The sequence below is a fragment of the Perissodus microlepis genome, chromosome 23, assembly GCF_051167445.1.
Source record: "Perissodus microlepis isolate ML-2025 ecotype Zambia chromosome 23, ASM5116744v1, whole genome shotgun sequence".
In the NCBI taxonomy this organism is placed as follows: Eukaryota; Metazoa; Chordata; class Actinopteri; order Cichliformes; family Cichlidae; genus Perissodus; species Perissodus microlepis.
The window spans coordinates 38,830,659-38,854,442 of NC_140482.1; the positions used below are offsets into that span (position 1 = coordinate 38,830,659).

General features: G+C 42.9%; 1 protein-coding gene across 4 annotated transcripts in view; it reads left to right on the forward strand.

The window, feature by feature from the left end:
* The window catches only part of agbl4 (AGBL carboxypeptidase 4), a 346,701-nt gene that overhangs the window by 321,603 nt on the left and 1,314 nt on the right, over positions 1–23,784 (forward strand). For all 4 annotated transcript variants that reach the window (XM_084920463.1, XM_084920460.1, XM_084920461.1 and 1 more), the window contains 2 exons: positions 8,703–8,855; positions 13,146–13,308. In XM_084920463.1, coding sequence (XP_084776589.1) covers positions 8,703–8,855; positions 13,146–13,308 — 316 coding nt within the window. The remainder of the gene's footprint in view (positions 1–8,702; positions 8,856–13,145; positions 13,309–23,784) is intronic.

Genomic DNA, 23,784 nt, shown 5'->3' on the forward strand with positions numbered 1-23,784 from the left:
TTGTGTGGTTAATATTTATAAGGTAGCAGGAAAGAGGTCCCTACTTAGACGCGGAGATTGTACTCAATTGCCTGTTTTATTTTCCATCCATCCATCCATTTTCTTCCACTTATCCGGGGCCGGGTCGTGGGGGCAGCAGTCCAAGCAGAGAAGCCCAACACCGAGGCGTTCCCAGGCCAACCGAGAGATATAATCTCTCCAGCGTTTCCTGCGTCTGCCCCGGGGCCTCCTCCCGGTGGGACATACCCAGAAAACCTCACCCAGGAGGCATCCTTGTCAGATGCCCGAACCACCTCAACTGGCTCCTTTCGATGTGGAGGAGCAGCGGCTCTAGTCTGAGCTCCTCCCGAATGGCCGAACTTCTCACCCTATATCTAAGGGAGAGGCCAGCCACCCTTCAGAGGAAACCCATTTCCACCGCCTGTATTTGCGATCTCGTTATTTCGGTCACTACCCACAGCTCGTGACCATAGGTGAGGGTAGGGGTGTAGATCGACCAGTAAATTGAGAGCTTCGTTTTTACACTCAGCTCCCTCTTCACCACAACGGACCGGTACAGCGTCCACATCACTGCAGCCGCTGCACCAATCCGTCTGTCGATCTCCGGCTCCCTTCTCCCATCACTCGTGAACAAGACCCCGAGATATTAAACTCCTCCACTTGGGGCAGGGTCTCGTCCCTGACCCGGAGTGGGCACTCCAAAGTTCAAAGTTCACTTGGCATCAGCTTGAAACGTGCGTACATAGGTGGAGGACTGTAGTGTGATGGGGTGCCAGGAGCCTCGGGTTCACCCTTTGGTGATAAAATTTGCATCGCTCAAACACAAGCAAACCCTCGCATACTCGTGGGTGCAGAATGTGTAGGACCACATTAAGATGCTCATTTTGCATTCTTATAATAGTGTAAGGGTTTGTTTATTAAAGCCACAGGAGCAGATGATGAGCTGACGATACATCACTGCTTCCAGTCGTAATTGCTCATATGCATCTGTGCGTGTGTGTTTTGTGTTTTTTGACGTAGTAAATGTAATCGAGTAAAGCCCATGTGCGAATGAGACCTAAGCATTTGCTTATAAGCTGCTTGTAAACTTTCCCTCCATCCATCTCAAGGCATATTTGCTCAGACTGTTTCAGAAAATTCCATCATTTACCATCTGCAGCTGAACATTGGTCAGCAGGGAAAATGGCTGAAAGAGTCAGTGATGCAAGGAGCTATAATCTGTTCCCAAGCTACCCTGTTGTTTGTTTTGAAAATAGAGAAATGGAGAGGGAGGGGGGGAAAGAGAAGAGACCAAAGAAACAAATGGACCCATCTCCTTCCTAAAGCGTTGCTTTTCCAGCTCATTTATCAAAAGCAGAAGAAGAATTCTTTTTGATTGGCTGGTTACCAGAAGCATTCATCACTGGCGGATGTATCCCCACCAATCTGACGTTGCCATTTTGGATAATTTGTTAAGGATGACAAAGAGGTCATTGTTGCTTTGGCTTATTTTTGACCTTTTTAATATTAGAAAATTAATTTTCTCCCCGAAACAAACGTATTAGGTCCTGTCACAGCACCCAGATTGATTTTGCACCTTGTAATCCTCCCTAATGCCCTACTTCTTCTACACTGACTGCTCCACACTCTCTTTTTCCACGTCTGTCTCTTTTGTTCAACGGTCAGAATCGCCTTATGTGTGAAGTTAGCGACCTGTGTGTGCGGTTTGCACATCTATTTGTCTTTTTCTTTGCCTCTCTGTCTTCTCCCTCCCCTCTCTGTGTGTGTGTTAAAACGTCCTCTGGTGTCAGCCAACCATTTCTGATCCATTTCTGAGATTTACGGCCAATTTTTCCCCATCATCCCTGCGTCGTTTCTATTCCTCCAACATCCCACTCTTTATTCTCCCTCCGTTGGAAGCTGAATTGTCTGCTTTTCACAGGAAGATACAGATGAAGCTCTCATACTCTGGCGATTTTTATGCGATTTTTCGCAACTTAGTTCAAAGGATTTTACCTTATCTTAATTTTTAACATAATATTTCAGATTATTTTTTCAGCGGCTCCCCTCTTGCTCTTCTCTACTCTCTTTTCTTATCACATTTTCCTCTCTGTACCTATTACGCTCCTTCGCTTCCCCTTCCTGTGCTTTCCTGGCAAGCCCTCCCAACAGATGTGACAGCTTATGTGGCACTAAAAGGGCTGAAGCAAAGAGCTGCCTGTGCCCGTTCAGCCTGATTACAAGTCACCTCTGTGTTCATAAACAGACAAATACCACCATCAATTTGAGAGCATGATGCAGACTGAGAGGGCGAAGGAGAGAGGAGAAAATCAGATAGATGGAGACAGACGGTGGCAGAGTTTTGTGTCATTTACTCTCATCCATGAAGCAGGTCATGCCATCTGCCATGTTCTGTCACTTCTACATCATTAGTGGGTCACTAACCATGTGCCCCTGTGACCTGAATCAGCTCCTCTAACTAATGAAATAAGGGTTCGACTTTTACACTGTTTAAGTGTCATTATGTTGAATCCTTTCATGCGGGAAACTTTCCCCGGCAAGAATATTTAACGCTAACTTGGTTCCATAATAGAACAGCGCCTTCTTCATAGAAAATATGCTGTTAGGAATTGATTTTGCCACCTGACTTGGGTTTGTAAGTGACCATTTTCCGGAAAGACCTATCAAGTAAACTGGTTTATTCGATAAGGTCCTGGGTTGGAATCCAGCATCTAGCTGACCCCGTGTCTGCATGGTTTCTCTCTCGTTCACAGTTGAAAGACACGTAGTTTGTGGGGTTAGGTTAACTGATGATTCGACATCGCCCATAGGTCTGAATGGTTGTCTGTGTTAGCCCTGTGGCACACTGACCACCTTTCCAGACTTCCCTTGCTTGGATAAGCGGAAAAGAATGGATGGGTGGACGTATCCAGATATATGTAAGCACAGGAGGCCTCTACATTTTGAAGAAGTGTGCAATACACCACAAACAGAGACTGCTGGTGATTGTTTCCTATGGTGGTTTTTTGAAACATCTCTCATTGGTTTGTGGACTCCCATTTTACATAACAGACGCAGCCAATAGGTGTTTCTAGATGACACCTTGCAGAAAGTTAGCAGTCTGGTCAGAATCCAACTAACAATCAAAGTATCCAAGCTCCTGATAAATCCACGGTTTGTTTAAATCTCAGAAGATGGAAATTAGGCTTCAGTCACAGAGGCCTAGAGATTGGTTGTTGACCCCCTAGCAACCTCCAGGAAAAATGTGTATTCCTAGACTGTTTGAGGAAAGGTTGCTGGAGGCTGCTGGCTGTCATTGAGTGAAATTGGTGGCAAAGAAGATGCTGCGTCACAGATCTCTTTGTGATTGCTAGCAGATTACAGCGGCTGTCTGTAGCCTGCATGGAGGATGCCGACTTGTCAACACTTGCAAACTTCCTTATAAGTGGTGGTGAAAATGCCGCACAAGTCAGAACCAGAGACGGGATGCCTTCAAACTGAGCTGTGGCTTTTGAAAAAAGCTGGTTGCAGCGCTAAGACTCAGCTTTTACTTTGAAAGCAAATCATCTGTTTCGGCTCAGAGAGCAATTAGCATCTTCCATCCAAACTACAGGCAACTCGGCAATCTGTTATCAACAAGAACAATCTCAAAGAGGTTTTCAGTGCTGTGCTACATACTCGTAGCGACAACTACTAGCAACTTGCTAACGGTTTGGCTAGAACAAAATCTTTTTTTGCACCATTTTATTTAAGATATTTATTTCACTCGCTGGGCCCACGTCCTCATATGGGGCTTGACAGGGTTTTAGTAGGTAAAGGTGAATGGCTTGGACATGAATTGAAATGTGGTTTGGGGGCCTCGAAGGGGACTGGCAGCGGCTCCCGGGCCTGGCAGTGGCTCCCGGGCCTGGCAGATCCCCATGTACTAAATAGAAGTTAAGACGTTAAAGAATCGAAAATGGGAGGGAGGAAATGAGAACAAACAGCTTGTAGAACTGGGGGAACATATATAGATGAGAACCGGGAGGAGCGTGTTTGGAGGCGTGGTCCTGCTCCTGAAATTCAGATACTTTATCTCCAGTTGCTTGTATCATGCTTACTTGTGCTGTATAGTTTAACAAGAGGAGTGGCTTCTGTTGGAGCCAGACTCAGGTCTTTTCTTTAGCTTTATTTTTCCGCCCCTGAGCTCACGTTTAAAGTCCCTTCATTGTTTTTGAATGAATCAGCTGTGAACCTGTCAAAGGGGCTAGCAACGTCCCTTTCTTTGTAACTGCCAGTGCTTCATATACTGCCATATTGCAGACAGAAAAATGCACAACAGTCCTCCCACAGGTGTTATACTGGATAATTAATGTGGGATAAAATGCATTATACTAGTAGACTTAACTTTTTTTCTCCTGAACAAGCAGCAGTTCCCCTTCTCCCCAAAAGGTATGCTGCTGATGCCAAGAGCTTTATTCAGGAGCTTGTAATCCTGCTTCAATCAGCTCCTTTTTCCTTTCCGTGTAAAGATAAGCCCAGCATTTACGGCCCTCATCGCACCCCCGCACCCTGCTCTAATTAATATGCAGCAGATAAGTACTTGTCTGACAAAATTCATTCATTTGACCTTCTAGGTTTTACACTAAACTGTTTGCCGCCACTGCAAGTTCACCGCAAGTTGAGAGTTCCCTGGAGTTTCTGCGGCTTTTGTTTCTCTCTGAGAGGTTTCATTTGGACACTCGCTCAGTCTCTGTTTCTCTCTCTCGCACTCTCAAATTGTCTTCTGACTTTCTTTCAGCAGTCTCTGTTTCTTAATTGCCCCTAATTGCTTAATTACAATTTCAAATGAACAATTTTGGAGGTCAGAGCGGGTTGTTAATTGAAGCATCAATCACACTGGTGGGGCCTTCAGAACCGTCTCAGTTTGATTGGCAGGGCATTAGCTGAACATTGTATTAAGCATGGACATGACATTGTGGGGGTGCCATGGCTGTTACTGCCTCTTTTTTAGTGTCCTTCACAATATAGTGCGAAGGAGACCTTTGTAGCATGTGGCAACCATGTGGGTTTAGATTAGAGCATTGAAATGATAGAACTGAAGATGATAGATCAATAGACAAGATAACTAACTCCCCCTGCTAACAAACAGAAAGACAGACAAACAGAACCGATTACAGCTTCCCTTCCTTTTGGGGAGAATAATATGTACACTATAAATCTAAGGAAAACAACTGCATGAAGGTATAATACAAAAATATGTGTGGGATCATATGCCTGACAGGTGTGTTCACCTGTCACAGAATGAAGAGTTATTACACAGCTTTATAGCGCTTATAGATTTATCAGGATTGTCTGGTTGTCTCACTTTGTGAACATGAATATGTGAGTCAGGTAACTCAACTTCTCTCTTTACAGTGTTCCTGAAGCTCAGTTTTTTCTTCCATGAGTCTGGGCTCGCTTTCAGTCTCCAGAATAAATTGGCAAAAGGAATCTAGAAAAGGCAGTCAGTATACTTTGTGTACTTTGGGGCATGGTTTGGTTTTTACTCCAAAATTATGTTGCTGCAGATTAATAATCCCTACATGCATTACGTTATGTTGTTGAGGTCATGGGGGGAAAGGAGCCATCGCAGCTAGAGTGAGCCAATTCATCGCAAGGTTAACACACAGAAACGGACATCAATCCACACGCATGTCGATGTTTATACAGCCAGCTGTCTTCAGATAAACTAACGTGTGTGTGTTTGGGGTTTGGGAAGAGGCAGGATGACAATAACCCAACAACATTTAAGATGAATTCTTAGTTGATAAGATAATATTTTGTCTTCTGGCCTTAAGAGACATTGCCTAGAGTCAGCTGGCAGGCTGTTCAGAGTGTTATTTATAATTGTTTTTGCATTTCTACATACATTTGATTAAAGTGTACACACCTTAGGTTCACTGTGATTCTACACAGCCATGTAACACCCGTTTAACCTCTAATCTGCACCCAATCTACCATTTACCTGCTTGCCCGCCCTCCTCCAATCTAGCCGTTTCTACCTCCTCCTCCTCGTATTCCTCTCACTCCTCCCCCTCCACATATGGGGAGAGCCAGGAGATTATTAGGCTGGTTTCCCCAGCTTTGCCTGGCACACCTTGAGCTTCCTTTCCTGCTCTCTCCCTTTCTGTACTTTCCCCATCTTCCTCCTGATTTGCTTTTGAATTCTTTACCCTCGCTCTTTTATTTTTACCTTTTATTTTACTTTAAACATACATATGCACGTACATATACTTAATACACGTCTCCCGCCGCCTCCCTCCCACCACCACCACCGCTGCTCAGTTGGCTGCATTTACCTTCGTTCCCTCTTGCTCTTTTTTTTGTTTGTTTTGTTTTTCTCTTGTTTCTCCCTTCCTCTCCCACGCTCCCCCTACCCCACCCAACCCTACCCTCTCCTGCTGCTGTTCCTCTCCTCTGGGGCTCCATCCATCAGGTTGTCGGGGGCTGCTAGCGGCCGACTCCCAGCCACCATATTTCACCGCCAGCCAGCCAAGCAGCTGACAGCACAGCCACCGCCAGGAAATTGCTTTGGCTGTGAGCGGAATTTCAAACACAGGCACACTGCGTCGCTTGGGCCGCCCAAGCACTGCTTCCCTCTCTCTCTCTCTAGTCTCTCTCCTGCCAATCTCCCTACACACATCTCTATGTCTCTCTCTATCTCTTTCTGTCTTTCTCTCATTTTCGCCCTCTCTCTGTTCATCTTTATATACTTATTCTCTCCTTTTCTCTCTCTTTCCACCCCCATCTCTGTGTTTTTCTGTTTTCCCATCGCTGCCCGACTGTCTCTCCACACACTCACACATACGCACAGCCATGCGCATTGTTTTCCTTCTCTGCCTTTTGTCCATCTTTGCTGTTCCCATCTCCTTTTGGGTTTTCCTACCTCCATCCTTCCCTTCTTCCACCCCTCATTCACTCCATACCCTCTTCTCTCCTTTTCCATCCTCTCATTCTTCCATTCCTCCTCCTCTTTACGACCCACAGGGGAACAAGGTGTGGTGGGGAATCGTTAATGAGCCGAGTGGGAAGGAGGGAGGGGAAGAGATAAAGAAGGAAAAGAAGCAGAATGAAAGGATAAAAGTAGGAAAAGGGGAACAATGTGATAAGATAGAGGAGGCAGAGAGGAGGGATGGCGCTGGCGGGTGTTGCTCTGGAGTTAAGGGTCTGGAGGTGTGTGTGGGGGGGTGGGGGGGTTGTGTGAGGGCTTGTGTGCTTGCCCTTGTCAGAACCAGTGTAAGACTGCTGAAGTGAGAAGGTTTTAGCCAAGTGAGGTCATATTTGCCAGTCCTCTCACCACACCTTGTTTCGGTTTAGGATTCCAGTTCAGGAATTATAATCTCAGTGTGAGATAAAAGCAGGTCTGTGTTTATTTTGAATTGTATATATTTAAATTATGCAGCATGTTGTCATTTGTTGAGAGAAATGCAAAAACCAGATAAACCGCTACTGCCAGATAATACTATAAATACTACCATCCACATTTTGAGTGATGCTTTGGCAATTAGTGTGTACCAGTGTGTCTTAATAACTTGAAATGGCACAAGAAAGAAAATCTGCAAGTCAATCACAGCTGTAGAAAACAAAGGTTTGAATGTGGAAAGAAGAAAAAATCGAATACTTTTACAATAATTATATACTTTAATGTTTCCAGGAGCCATCTAACTATTGTTCTCAGTTTGTAGGTTTTATATTATGAGACAATAACACCCATTAGCAGTGCTTTCAGAAATAGAGTGAATTTACTCTTTGTGTCACACTCAATTATTTTTCTGTGTGAACTTCATGTTGTCACGTGTTTTAATTAAACGCCATTTGAATTAGTGTGACCGCGCTTCTTTAAATTGGCTGTTTTGATCTGCGCTCTGATTGTTGACTCAAAAAAAATCGAATCTTGTGACGTTGCACACAATTATGTTAAATCTTTCAAACTGGAATGTTGTGATTCTCACAGCTGGTAGGTAGTTTTGGTGTTTGTGGGAGGCATCTGGAGTAGTACTCATGTATTATGATGGTCCTGCATCTTGTCATATTATAGCAAAGGTTGTAGCTGGAGGTCAGAAAAATATGCCATTTATTTGTATCATAAGATAAAAGTCTCTCTCTCTCAAACTCTGTGTGTGTGTGTGTGTGTGTGTGTGTGTGTGTGTGTGTGTGTGTGTGTGTGTGTGTGTGTGTGTGTGTGTGTGTGTGTGTAGACTGAGTGATAGCAGAGTCAAGCTGGAGAAACAGATCTTATCAAATCCATTTTACACAGAGTGTACTAGAGAGAAAAGACATTACACTCTCAATATGAAGTCGGTATTAACCTGATAAATACATTTGGTGTGCGTGATGAATCTGCGACGTCCACCTGAGCGTGTGTATTTTCACGATATTGCTCTTGGCTCACCCGACCATGTACGTATTGAAACCGTGCCCTTCAGAAGGACAGCCTGATGGAAGTTATGTGTGGGTGGTTGGCTCCTTTTAGGTATCAGCGTATTTTCGGTGTCTGGAGGGTTTTGTTGTCATCCCATGGGTGAAAGCCTCTCTCCGGCGAAGTATCCCCAGAGCCGAGAGAGGACTTTCCTTACTCCCAGTGGAGAATCTCTGATGTGGAGTGTTGCTCACTGACAGAAAAGTATCCTGGCTAACCTGATGTTTTTTATCATCTGTCTGTTTCCCCGTCCCTCTGTTCTCTTTCTCTTTTCCTCCATCAGAGAGTCAGTTTGGAGTTCTACATTGATGTTCATGCCCACTCCACTATGCTGAACGGCTTTATGTATGGCAACGTGTTTGAGGACGAGGAGCGCGTCCAGAGACAGGCTGTCTTCCCCCGACTGCTGTGCCAAAATGCGCCAGACTTCTCCTTTGTAAGTGATACAGACAGACAAGTGGGCTCGGGACCAAAATTACACCAGCTTCGGCCTTCGGGTTAGCTTGAAATGAGAACATGAAATAGTCATATCTCAGCAAATTCTGGCAAGGCGGTGTTCACCGAGGCACTTAATTGCCAACTGCTGCAACCTTAGTGGCAGTCAGAACTTACGTAGCTTGCAATGGGTACCTTTCCGCTTTTACTGCGTGCCTTTGAGGTAAGATGTTGATTTTAAATAAAAGCACCTGCTTGGTTTTAGGTGAGAGGAAAACACAGACTACACACATATTAATTAAGAGTGTGCTTTGTGCCCAGCAGTCACGAGCAAAAATAAGAATATATTCTCTGTATTTTTGCCTGCGTAGAGGATTTACTGGCAGGGGAAATCCACAAGAATTGCAGTAATTTTTTGTGTTATACGAGGTTTCAGTACCTCAAGCAAAACAGACTTTCGTTTTAATCAGAAATGGTCAGAAATCTATTTAGATTTCAGTCAAATGGGATAATGCAAATTTGCTGCCTTTACTGAACGTACTCAGACCACTCTGAGCATAGATCGTACAAATGCATGCATTCCAGAAACAATTTTCACCTTGTCCAAGGATTAGAGGAAGGGTGAAGGGAAGGGGAGCAAAAAGAGGGAACGCTGAAGCATAAGGATTACGAGAACAACAGCTGGAATGCTTTTTTGCATAGCGTTCGGGTTTGCAGGAGTCCTAAAGAAGTAAAATCTAAAAAAGATTCTCAATTGTGTAAAAATTCATATACTCATAATGGTGAATGTGCATTTATGTTGTATCAAAGCACAGAAAACAAGCAGAAGGTCATGACGAAGCACAGGACTGTAAGTAGGCCAGGAGACTCTGTGTGAGTGACGCAGGTGTTCTGCTAAAGCGCCCTCCTAGGTGCCTGAAACTGAGTTTATTTTGGACGGGAAGGATTGTGCAAACCGAAGGGGGTGAGGAGGAGAAACAAAGGACAACAGCAAAAAAGAACAGAAGGGCACGTGGGTGGAAATATTCACTCAGTGACTGTGACGCTCCTCCACCCTGCTACACGTGCAGAACCTTATAACACCTTTTCATACAGATACATTATCAAGTTGGTTCGTCTCAGCCCCGGGTTCCTTCCACTGACCTTCGTTCTCTCGGTGACAGTGACATTTCATAGCAGATCCACTTACACACATCATAAAGAATAACCTTTATTGCCCATTGACACATAGGGAAGCCAGACAGGCAGATGTTCAGCCACACACGTATGGAAATGTCACTTATTGTCAGTGTCTATACTCTATGCCGCATTACGAAGGACAAGTACGACGCTATTTCTGGAGAACTTCTCTCTTTTCTCTGTATTGCTTGTGTGACAGCTGGCCCAGGGGTCATCTCCCTCACTGTGCTTTTGTCCCTGTGCCCATTCAGCACTACCTAAAACCCAGTGCAGCAGCAGCAGCAGCAGCAGCAGCAGCACAACACAATCATGGCAAACTCCCACTGGTGGCAGCCAAGTCTGCATTTCAGCAAGGCAACTCTCAGTGCACCAGAGTGGAGTGACAGTGAATGGAAACTTTTTTTTCTATGCACTCCTCCCAAGACGGCATCATAGTCGTGTAGTATAGCTGACAAGCTCAGAACTAAAAATAAATGTAATTTTTTCCCCTGCTTTAGCCATTTACAGCCAATCTTTGAAATGACATTGTACAAAACTACTTTAAAGAACTTCCGAGGCACAAACACGTTTTCACTGAAGAGACTAATCACAGCAGCTTTTTAAAAAAAATTATTTCATTGGTTACTTTAGAGTAGATATGACTCAATCAAGATCTATATCTATGTAAGAAGTGGACTAACCCAACTTCTGTTCTACAAGGACATACCGCATTCACTAAGTCAAGAAATCATTAATAATAAAAGTAGTGATATTAGTGGGACCTCCACTAACTGGAATGGTATCCAGTATAAAAATCTGACAAATCAGACATCTACCCACTGTGGCAACCCCTTGTAGCAAGGGAGCAGCTGAAAGTAGGAATATCATTGTCCAGTAGACACGTTCCTTTGGATGTTTGGATAGCTGAATGAATAACAGAATGCCAGCCTGAAAGTGATCCACCTATCATCTCACATTTGCGGGACTGCGACCTGGCCAGCCAATGGAGGCGCTGGCCCAAATGGTGGCACGCAGAGGGAGCAGGCGGCAGTGTTTCAGCCCGAGTGCCGGATGCAGCTAATACAAAATCTGGCAGCTCGGCTCGGGTCCTGGTCGACACCGTCGCCGCCGCCCCCACTGACGTCCCTCGACTTCATGAGAGTAGCTGATGTCCGGTTTGCTCCAGTGCTGACCCCAAGGGTGAGGCCAGCCAGGACACAGCCTACCTCCACACCCGTACCCACTCTGCAGGTGGGAGCAGCTGGTGCCAGCACCTGCATTTAAGAAGAATGAACTAGCTCCTGTTGTTGTTGGTGGGGTTTGTATGGGGCTGACAGCTGAAAAGCAGCAGCCATGAGTTGTAGAGACATCAACCGGGAAATAAAGTGTTTGAAAGTGCGAATATGTGGTTGGGTCTGTCATGGGTTTGTTACAGCCATTTAACCACATGATTTTTATTTGATTTTCATTTATGGAAGGCTAACCTAAGGTGTTAATTAGTAATACTTTTTATGTAGCCGGACAAGTTGTGCGTTTAAAACACCATAGCACAATGTGCCACAGTTCAGGCTGTTTGCGCTGAATGTCCTCCCTCAGACTCCTGTTAGTATTATTAACACTCTGTAGGAGATTTAATGCGCACAGTCTTGTGACTGTTGGAAAACAAAGCACACTCCTCTGCTCCTGACCTGATGCCCTGCCTTGTTTTTGCACTCTTCAGCATTGAGCTGCTGAAATCAGTTTTAACTGGAAACCAGCTTTCACCACCAGAGATGATCTTCGACATGAAGGTGTCATGGTCCTGGGTCTATTTTCGGGTTTTTGGACTTTCCAGTTTATTTTATATCAGTATTACGAGATTCCAGGTGTGCTTAGTGTTTGTGTTACTTCTTGTATTTGTTCCTGTTATTGAATTTAGTCTTGTTCTTTGTGCTTTGCTTTTAGTTTTGCTTCCTGCGTCTTGTTTCCCGTGATTTAGTTCACCTGTGTCTCGTTCTCCCCAGCTCTTCCACTCCCATAATCCCTCTTCTGTGTAAATATAGTTCCCGTCTTCCCCTTTGTCTTTGTCAGAGTATCACTTCACTTTCTTCTCATGTATTCCAGCTCTAGTGCTCCTGGACACTAGATTTACTTCTCACATGAGGTTTGCATTTTGTATTTTCACCACCACTTTAATAAACGGCTTGATTTTAGTTAAACACACTCTGCTTCTTCGTGTCTGCAAGAGAAGTTTGCATTCATGTTTTGTGGACATTTAGGAACTGAGGTGAAATTTAAGATGTAGAAATAGTTAACTTGCAAGCACGTGCTTATTTCTACATAAAGCAGACTTGGTAAAACATTAGTGTTTATTTTCTGACTTTTGGGGTGTGCGATTCTTCAACAGAATGTAAGGAATTAACTGTGATGAAGTTATGCCAGAGATTTCAGATATGTTTTGTGCTGCAGAGCTATCTACTGAATTACGCTAACCAGCTAGCCTCATCTCATCTTCTCATCTCATACCACTTTGAGATAATGTTGAGATAGTAAATCACTAACATCCAGTTTGTCCTCACTGCAAGAGAGGAAGAAATTGTGCTGCCCAGAGAGTTGCATAACTAGGATTGTTTTTAGCCTAACACTAGTTGCGTGCTTCAAACACTTCTTGAAACAGTCACACCAGGCAATGCAGGGAACTTGAATCCTCTGCATGGTTTCTCTAGCCAGTCATTGTGCTGTGTGTTGTGATTTTCTTTTGATAATTTCTAAGCTGTAGCCGTGTTTGGCTAAAACAGAACCTCTAAGGATCCATCAGAAACAACAGAGATGTACTCTACTTTTCAGAAAATGGTGACAGCAAACCAAAAACCAGCACATTGGACTGGAAGAAGGTGTCTGTCCATTCAGGCTTTTGAAAATAGTGTGACTACTTGGTCTCATGTCATACACCTCTTCTTTCCAGATTAGGTTTTTTGGGACTTTGGGAAACATTTTGTAGTAGAATTCTGTAGTTTTTATACTATTTGTTGCATTACAGACTTAATGCAACAAATGCTATAACATTCTCCAGACTCCAGCATCTCTGCCGACATAAAGACTTGAATCTAAACCTTTAATGTATCTCAGTTTTTTTTTCCATCTGTTTCTCTAGTCCAACACTTCCTTTAACCGTGACGTGGTGAAGGCCGGTACCGGTAGGCGTTTCCTTGGCGGTCTTCTCGATGACACGTCCTACTGCTACACTCTCGAGGTGTCCTTCTACAGCTACATGACAGCTGGCAGCACTGCTCCCGTTCCCTACACTGAGGAGACCTGTATCCTTCACTGTGTGTGATCTCTCCATGTGGAAGCTAAAGAAAAAAAATCTGTTTTCTCTTTAAAGTGAAGAGACCAGCAGTAATGTTCTCTCTTCATTTCTCCTCTCTCCTCTTCCAAAACACACCAAACAAGCACTGTTTCCGCAGCAACAATCTCCCACTGAAATCAAGCCAACTGATCTTGTAATCACTGGAGTCATTATTTTAATGTTTGTGTTTTGAGCGTTACCGCATGTGTGTGTGTGTGTGTGTCAGGTCATGTGTACTCACTAGAAAAGCATGTTGATCTTTTGTTGCCTCTTGTTGCGACAGATGTGCAGTGACAGAATAGGGATGTGATAGCTGTGTCTATTGATTTCATTTACAAAAGAGAGAGGAGAAAAAGGGGCTTGTGTTGGGATATTTAGCACTGCGCTTGTGTGTGCGCAGACGGAGCGACGGTTGCTGTAAAACAGCGAAACAAACGGGATCTCTGTCGGCTACAATCATGAGCACAGCCTTACATTTATCACGGAGACTGAAGGTCACAGGTGTCTTAATGGAGGCGGACGGGAGGAAGTTTTCCTTCGGCTGACCTTCTCAGGGCTGAAGAGCTCCTGAAAGCTGGCCGATGGGGGTTTGATCTTACCGATAGAGTGAGTGAGAAGAGGGAGAAAGAGAGATTTAGAGAGTGAGATAAGGACCCTACATATGAAAAGTATGTGCTCCCCTACACATACTCCACAGGCGAAGGGGTGGGTGGATATAGATGTAGCCCTAGTGCCCTCTAGTGCCAATAACTAGCAAAATCTGCCTCGCCAAAGGAAGAGGCAAGTCACGATTCATTAACACATGGAAAGTTAGATATAGGAAGATCAGTTTTACATATGCATCACTACTAGTCTTTATGGTAATGTTGTTTTTTGGTTTTTAAGTGATAGACGAGAGGCTGAATAAAAACAAAAACTTCTCTTCCTGCTTATAGAGGCTAAAAAATGCATATTGTGATGTTGCATGTGTGTTTTCCACAAAGGTTTATGACTTTAATGCTTTTGATAGAAACATCTCAGCTCGTTGCATTGCACGCGTGGAAGAACCAGCATGTGTACACACACAGGGCAGCTGCAGAAAAAAAATATGGTAATACACGGAAGAGACAAGTGTCTGGCTGTTATGCTAAACAAAATGCACATAACAAATTCCACTCTGTGTTTTCGTTTGAGGTGGTGGCGGCGCTGGGTTCAGAGCCTGTTCTGTTTGTGTGTGTCTGTGTGCATTTATTCTGAAGGTCAATTTATGAGAGAACCCACGTCTGTTGGGAGGACTTTTTTCTTTGTTTTCCAAATGTGTGTGTGTGTGTGTGTGTGTGTGTGTGTGTACGATGTAGGTTGTGAAAAGGGAGGGTTCCAATGAGGAGGAGCTCCACAGGGTGGGTACGCAGCACAGGGACCTGGTGTAGAGTGGAGATTGAGGTCAGGCAGGTTGAAGAAACCGACCATGTAAGTTTTTATGCCCCAGCAGTCAGCTCGATGGAGCGTGCAAATCATCAACAGAGACCTTTAGCATCTGCCCCCCCACCACTCCTCCCCTTTCTTGTTTCTCACCTGACACAAACACACACACACATACACAATCCACTAAACTAATACATGACAAATAAATAATAACCTAGGCCCCTAACTCCTACCACCTTCCAAAAGTGCTGCCCTCGCCCTTTCATTTTTCCTGACTCTCCTCCACTGCTGTGACTTGTAGCCACCAAAATTGAAATCTTAACCTTTCACACAGCCGAGGCTTTTGTCACAGTTTGAAGGTGCTCAGAAAAGAGTGTAATTCAATGTGTGTGTCTGTCTGAGTTTGTTTTTTGATTCCTCCTCTCCTTTCGTGCGTCTCCTCTATTCTGTCCTTTCCTCTCATCTCATCACCCAGAACATAACAGCTCATTATATCATCTAGTCAAGCTGAGAATCCTCTTCTCTGAAACAGCAGGGACAACCTCTATTGTGTGTCTGTCTTCTCTTTGTCCTCTAATCATTTAACACCTGTGAGCCGGTTTCCATGTGTGCATGCTCATACCTCCTCTAGCACCTATATTTTCTTTATGCTTGCATGCTCTTCTTGCAGCCACTTCCATCAAAGTAAATACCACACAGCAAACTCACAGTAAAAATATTTTAGCCTTGTTTATTGTCTGCACTTTCTTCTTTCTTTTTAAAAAAAAGTAAAACTGCATTTTTTGCAGTTTTTTTGAAGGACCTTCCGGTTCACACCGTGGAAGTTCAGCTGGAAGGGAAAGGGGATGAAGGTTGAGATAAACTGGGATCTTGTTCAAAACTCTGCGTGATGCTTTCTGTTGTGGGTTTGTGTGCGTGTGTAACATAGCCAGTGTGTTTTTCTTTTCTTTGGGAGCCTACTTACCTTGTGTGTGCGTGTGTTCTTTTTCTGTTTTATCTGAGCAACAGTGATCTCTTTGACTTTGAAGAATTAGTTCAAAATTTCTAAAGCCATTAAGAATTTGCTTCCCTGGAAGATTTTGCACTTGTTTTTCCTGTTTTGAAGGAAGCGTCATTGCTTCTTCTGTCATAATAGAGTCAGGGTTTTTTTTTTAAATTGTTGTTGTTGTTTTTTAAAGGGGCAATGCACTTTTCTTTTGTGTTCTCTTTCTGCAAGTTTTTTTTCCTTCAGTGGAGAGAAATATACAAAGAAAATGGCATTCTTCTCATCAAAGGTGGTCACTCCTGATTTAATCAAGCAACAATGTTTGGGTCTTTATTCACAGCAGTAGGTTAGATGCACTGATACAGCATGGATTGACAGCCAAGACAGCTGGCTTTGACTGGCAATAAAGCTACATATCTGCACACTCTCAAACACACGTGCATACGCACATAGACAAATAGGTGCTCCTCTTTATCTTCATGCGTATGTGATGTCTGTCTGCCAAAGCAACAGCACTCAACAGGCACCTCACCATAACAGTGGGACTTCATGAATACCAGAGCTGCCAATGGAACACAGTATGCATCAGTGAACCTGACACCCAATGGACAGGCTGTGACAAGTATGCAAATGATATAGCTTGGAGGCAAATATGCTTCACTACCACACATCATCCACATCACATCACACAGATACGCGCAAATGGATAGGTGCTCACATATGCAAGCCAGCGCACATAGACACCCGCATCTACACACACAGTTGATTACACAAATCTGGTTGCCATGCTCAGATGAACAGGTGTCCTCATATGAGTACTCACAAAGATGCACAAACACATATGTACATCACCGGTGGTTTTTTTCTTTTTTCTTTTACATATGTTGATAAGGCTGGAAAGCCTAAGAAAGTTTGCAGATATTATTCGCTCTAGAAAATGCAACATTTCTGCTTTAAAAAAAGTGGTGCTGCAAATGTGCAGTTGAAAACTTTTGAAGTACTAAAAGAAGTTCAATTTCAGTTCAGGTTCAAATACTGAGAGGAATCAAGAGCTTCAAAATACAGTGGAGCTGGAAAAGTCAGCTGAGGTCCAGGTAAAGTGCTGGAGATAAAGGCACTGACATTAAATTTCAAATGTAAGAGCAACAGAAATCCGTCGAAATGAACTGAGAAGCCACAGAATCCACTGTTAACATGTGTTTGAAAATTTCTTAAGCCTTTGATTTAAGTCCTCAAAGTAAATAAGGAGAATGCTAAAGAAAGGAGACAGAGAATAGTAGACCATATATTTGTTTTGGAAAATAATTAAGTGTTTAAAAAAAACATGACCTTTTACTTTATTTAGTAGCCCAACATGTTGTCATCCCAAAACGTAACATACCGACACTATGTGACAAATTGTCGGTATGTTATGTTTCGGCCACCCAACCCGTCGGAAACATTGGAAAACACTATCTAATACCAGGAGCGTCATTCTATTGAATTCCATCCACACTCCGGCGCGTATCATAGGGACCTTTTGGGTTACTATGAGATGCCTCAGGACGTGACAAATTGTCGGTATGTTACGCATTGGGAATGAGAACGTTTAGCTTGTGCTCTGAAAGTTGCAGCTGAACTTTCCTCCACACTGACTAGAAGAAATCTCTTTTCCACTATTGAAAACATGAAGTGCTGAGTTTGGGTCAGAAGGTTAACATGACCAGTCCAAAGCCTTTTAAGCTTTAATTACTCTTGAACCATTCTGACCTTTTCTGTCTTCAATTCAATTCAATTTTATTTATATAGCGCCAAATCACAACAAAAGTTGCCTCAAGGTGCTTTATATTGTACAGTAGATACAGAGAAAAACCCAACAATCATATGACCCCTATGAGCAAGCACTTTGGCAACAGTGGGAAGGAAAAACTCCCTTTTAACAGGAAGAGACCTCCGGCAGAACCAGGCTCAGGGAGGGGCGGGGCCATCTGCTTGACAATTCACTGTTAGAATTCACAGGCCCAAACATAGATACTACCACCACCGTCTTTCATACGATTCCTACGCTGGAATGCTGTGTTTTCCTTTCTCGTAACAAAATGCTTCTCATTTAAGCCACAAAGTAGTATTTTGGTTTCCACCCATCCACATATTGTTTAAGCAGTCTCTGAACTATTCATGCGACCTGTAGCAAACCTATACACATGAACATCGACCAGTATGAAAGGCCCTTTTAAACACTTACAGATCACCCATAGTGACCTCACAGACCGCTACAGACCGTGTTCTTTGGGTGTTTTTTATGGACTGATTAGAATGTCTTGAATTTGCTCCATTTGTACAAAATCTATCCAGCTGTGGATTTGTGGTGTCCAAGCTATATAGATATGGTTCAGTGCTTACGCAACTACTTTTTTCCAGAGTCGAGCAAAGTCTCATTTGTTTGCGCAGTGTTTCACTTCCATAAACCTGTGCTGTAAATGTCACAGCTGATTGTCAAACCTTTAAATGAAAACAATTGATTTTAATTTCAAATTGAAACTAACCACTAATCCACATACATTTCCACCCAACAGATAAATCATATTTTCCTCAATAAATAAATTGCCAAGTCCAATATATTTTATCTCTTCTGTTCAGTCGGGCCCCTTTTTTATGTAGCTTTTGTGAGCACTTGTGTGAGCATCACTATATCTAGTTGTTTTTATTGTTTTCATTTTTATTTATTATCAGTTCTGTCATAAGATTGTACCACTATAAAAGCAAATACATAAAGGATTAATGACAGCAATAAGAAAGAACATAAAGACACACTTTGAGCTATAAACCACAGGTACCAGATGAGATATGTGTGGATATTTTTAGTCACATTTTGTTTTTATAGTACTTTTCTTTTATGAACTTTGAAAACAGAAGCAGTCTTTCTTAACTAACAAAAAAAATGAAAAAATAATAATAACTGGCTCATAGAAATAGCATCCATTATCTCATTTCAGCGATGATTCAAAAGATTTTGATATTAGTGAATACTTTGAGAAAACAGGAGCCTTTTTTCACACTCATTTCGTTACTCGGGCTTCGGCGCTTGTCTCCTTGGCAGTGTCAGGTCCTCCTGTCAGGGATTTAAATCAGCTCCTGTTTGTCCCTTTGGGTAACAGGACGTGAGGTCTTTCAGCCTACTGATTTGCTACTGGGGACAAAAATGTCCCTTTCTGTATTGCTGTTGTTGACTACCCTCCTGATTAGCATTGATAATTAGCTCTCTTCGTGTCAGTGCAGTGACAGGACCTGTCAGTGGCCCGTATTGATGACTTGAATGTCCCCTTGCTTGTCTCCTCGTTAACTCCCGTCCAATCTCGACAGCATTCTCCGCATGTCTTGTTCATTTTACCACTAGGGGCTTTGCTGTCTGCTCATCACCTTGTCTGTCTGTCTGGCAGGACCAGGCACGAGAGACATAGCAGTGAAAGCCGCTAAATGCGGCGCTGACAGCAAACAGCTGCAGTAAACAAGTCATGACGCTCCCCATCCCCTTTGTCTCATGCGTCCCATATCTCATCAGCGTCTTTGCCGGCATGCCCTTCAGCCATGACAGTGACCGCCTATTGATTAGACAAGACCGTTATGTGTACCAAGATGTTAAAGAATACACCTCACACACCTCAGCAACAGATCCTGACAGGCTGCACACACACTCGGACACCCTCTCTATGTCCTTCCCAATAATGGATAATGATTATCCAATGATAATGATAATGTTCTGAGCTCCAGTTAATGAGACAATATTAATAATATTTTGAGTATTAGTCCTTGTGTTATTCAACAGAGACTCCCTCAGAGTGCACCGAAGCAGCTAAAGCAGCTTTTCTAAATATTTCCACCACCATCCACCACTTTAATCCTTGCTACAGCCCGCCGACTGTTTCCTGGCTCGCACATGCATCACTTCCTGCTGGAGCAGCAGTCTCATTCCAGACCCTACGGTTTCCCCCGGCAAAGTGCCAGGCAACAGTCAGGGCATCCTCTCGGTCTCCGACCATTTACCCCGTGGAAGAAGTTCTCCTTCAGAGGCTGACCGTCCATCACAAAACCTCCTGTAATAGACCGTGAGTCGTGACAAGCCAAGCTGAGAGGCCATCTGTGCACGGTGGGGTCCGAGTGATATTTTTGTCGCCGAGCGTGCTTGGCCAGAGAGCTCAGGACTGGCACCAAGCTCTGCTGAGGAAAGAGAACTGAGGAAAACACCGAAAACTTTCCAGAGGTCAGAGGGAATACGCAGAGTGGGTTTTGCACTTGTTTATCAGTGTCTGTTTACATCTTTGACTAAGGACGTGTTTGTGTGCAGATTAATAACTACGTATTTACATATCTGCTATTCTTAGTCACAATATAAGCTTGAAATATTAGTCTGCGGGTTTGCTGGTAAGCTCATAACTTTGGTCCAACCAAGAGAGTGTATATAGTAGCTGACATAGTCAGTGGGATGTCCACCTTTGCTCTTACAGGCATCAGCATCTTGGTTTTTTGAATTTGGAAGATCAAGGGGTTGATTTGGCTGAGAAACCCATTACACTGCACAAATAAGTAGACACACACTGCTCTATCATTGGTCTAAATTATATCATCATTTACAAAATTAAAACAGCGCTATATTTCGATTAACTTAAAAGTAGAGACAAAGTACATAAACTCATTACAAAAGTGCTTACAGAAGCTGTAATCAAGCAGTTGGTAGGGCTGTTTTTCAACAGACTACACAATTGCTCTTCTTTTTTGCAGCTCCTTGCCATCAGAAATTTAACTTGGAAGTTTTTACATCTACGTGATGAATTTATTCCAGATGGTTTCTTGGCTTTGCCAAGGCCCACTTTAAGATGAATAAGCATTATTTAAACAATAAATCCTACAAAGGTAATCATGAAGGGTTGTTCCATCTCAAATGCTAAAATGTTTTAAAATTTTTCTGCTCGATCATGTCCAATCATGTCCTTCTGCTTATGACAGAAGGTCTGGGTTAAATAATGGTTGCTGAGAAATTTTAACTTCATATATCAAGTACTTTTTAAAGTCTCTCTTTTTTTAATGGTTGGTTAGCCCACGCCCAGCATGGTGAAATTTGAAGCCATGTTCGATCTTGAATATCTAGAAAACTATTAAAGATAAAAGCCTGAAATTTTGACCTTTCTCACCATCAAAACGAATCAGGATTTCTTATTTGGGACAGGTACAGGTATTGGCTAGGTAAAATATGAAAATAATTCCAAAGTTCCATGTTTGAGCACACACTAATAAAAGTGACAATATAGTGACAATTTCTTAATGGCATATAGTTGATTTCATAATAATTAAAATAAAAAATGCAGAATTCTTTTGAGTGTTAAATTCAGAGGAAAATGCTATTTTCATCCAAATTTCATGCTGGATTGAGCAAACATGACAAGCTGTACAACAAAAACCTAAATGTCAATAGATAGTCTAATCTCAATACAACACTTTTCAGATGGTACTCTTAATTAAATATTTCATTTAGTTAAATATATTTATATTATTCATTTTCAAGACTAGCTCTACCTAGACTTAGTTGAGACCTACTGCCTTGGAGCAGGCATATAATTCAGGTCAAGTTTAAAATATACAATAATATTTTCAAAAAGATATATCTTGATAAGTCTGCTTATCCTTTTCAGGGTCGCGGTGGGGGTTACACCCTGGAGAGGTTGCCAGTCTGTCGCAGGGATAACACATAGACACACTCAACCATTTGCACTCACATTCACAATTATAGGCAATTTAGAGTTTCCAGTTAACCTATCCCCACTAACTGCATGTCTTTGGACTGTGGGAGGAAGCCAGAGTACCCAGAGAGAACCCACGTAAACACAGAGAGAACATGCAAACTCCACACAGAAAGACCCCGGCCTGATGGTGGAATTGAACTCAGGACGGGGTCTTTCTGTGAGGCAACAGTGCTAACCACCGTGCACCATGCTGCCTTATCTTGAAAACTATTTGATATATTACACATATATTTGCAGTAATTGTTATGTATGTCCAAACTTTGGATCATAGATTTTTTTAAGGAAATCGGAGATGGTCGAGAAGAAGCCCCATGGTGATTTGAGATGTTAAGACCGAGAAGAGACTAAACTTTCAGAGGAAAATTTGCCCCTTTTCTCAGATATGTGTTTCACCCCAGAATGAACTGTTATAACTCCGCATCTCAGTAATCACAGATTAACTCTTAATTTGTGCCATCGTCATGTCAAAATGATACTCTCTTGATATTACTACAAACTGACAAAACAACATAACCTCTTTTGTCCATCTGTAGTTTCATTTCAACCTAATCAGTATCATCAGGTAGCAGCGCCGAGACAGACTGCCAGGCCCCTGCCCACACACATGCACACACACATTCACAGCAAGTCTGGCCTGATGCAGGACTCACAGACAAACAGCCAGATGGGGTATTAACATAGAGTGTGGAGTCGTGTGGAGAGTGTTGCCATCAGCCTGCCGGGTGAAGAATGAAGTCGTGTGCAAACTCCTCAACACTCACATCAATGCATCATCAAAGACCAAGGTGACGGGCTCTTTCCGTATTTACAGGCCTAACTTACCAGGTATACTGCTGGGATTTTGTGTTGCTTGAAGTATGACAAACTACAAAGCCAGAAGGGTACACCAAGACAGCCTGTTCAAACCGTGGATGGATAGTTTACAAGTTAACAGCTTTGGCCAACTATTTGTCACTTTTATGACGATCATAATTTATGTGGCTTAAAAAGTTCGATGGGAAAAATAAAAATGACCAAATCATCCATCCCATTTTTCCCCTCATCATGCTAAATCTCTTTCTTCTTTTTTTTTGTATGCCAGTGGTTTCAATCACATAAATAGATAGTCTAGCAGATGACAGGTCATATCTGAGTATCTACAAGGTAATGACAAGGAAAAGTGACAGATTACGTCTCTGTGTTGTTCCATCATGCACGAGCCTTTTGAAGAATGGAGCTAGGTAGAAGTGAGTGCCACATGATAGGAAAAACCCTCATAAATGTGTTTTGTTCCAAGTTCTGCGTGGATGGATGTCTCGTAAGGATGAATATGTTTATATATAGTGTGAAAGGGTGGCTAGATTGATTGGCAGCTGGCACTGATTTTGGTGTTTTTACAGTTCACTCCCTTCAGTGACTACATGAAATGTACGTCTGTTAGTAACATTGTTCTTATTTATCTGAATTTACTCTGTCCGCACTCTTGGTGATTGGGGACGTTGTCGGCATTCGGTCATTCACTATTTCTCCATTATCTGAACCTGATTGACATCATTACTTGTCTTCCTAGCCTAATGATCACAGGCTTAGCAACAGCACACATGGACGCCTAGCTATCTTATAAAAGCAGTCGAGTTATTGATATTGTTCCTAATGTAGTGAGAGACAATTAAGCGAGGGAATGATGTGTGCAGTCACCTCTGAATTTAAATGAGGCCTCAGTGTATATGTAATTGCTTTTGTCTGAGTCATACCACCATCATGCGTTTGGCTGGGACAGTTCTGCAGTGTGTTGTAACCTGAGGACTAGATGCTTCTCACCAGTTATGTACTGTACCTCAGTGGGTGTGTTAGTGATGACAAATAGGATTCTAATCTAAAATTTGAATGCGCCGTGCAAGAATTAATTAAATCACAAATATATCTAGGTCTTAAAATGTATCCATCCATCTTGTTTTTTGATGCATTTCTGGGTCCAAGTTCTGGGAAGCGCACGGATGCCCAGACCTTGGTCTTCCTGACCACCTCGTTCAGCTCTTCTGGTGGACCACCAAGGCGAGCCCAACCAAGTCAATCCACATCACCTCTCGAGCTGCTCCTGGGTCTGCCCTGGGTCCTCCCCCTAAGTGGACATACCTGAAACACCTCACCTATTAGGTGTCCATGCCCAAATCAGCTCCTCACACCATCTCTAAGGGGAAGTTAATTTCTTATTTATTCATTCTTTCTGTCCCTACCCGAAAGATAGGATAGCAAAGATAGGAAGTTGTTGACTGGTTGTGCAGTCTTGCAATTGTCC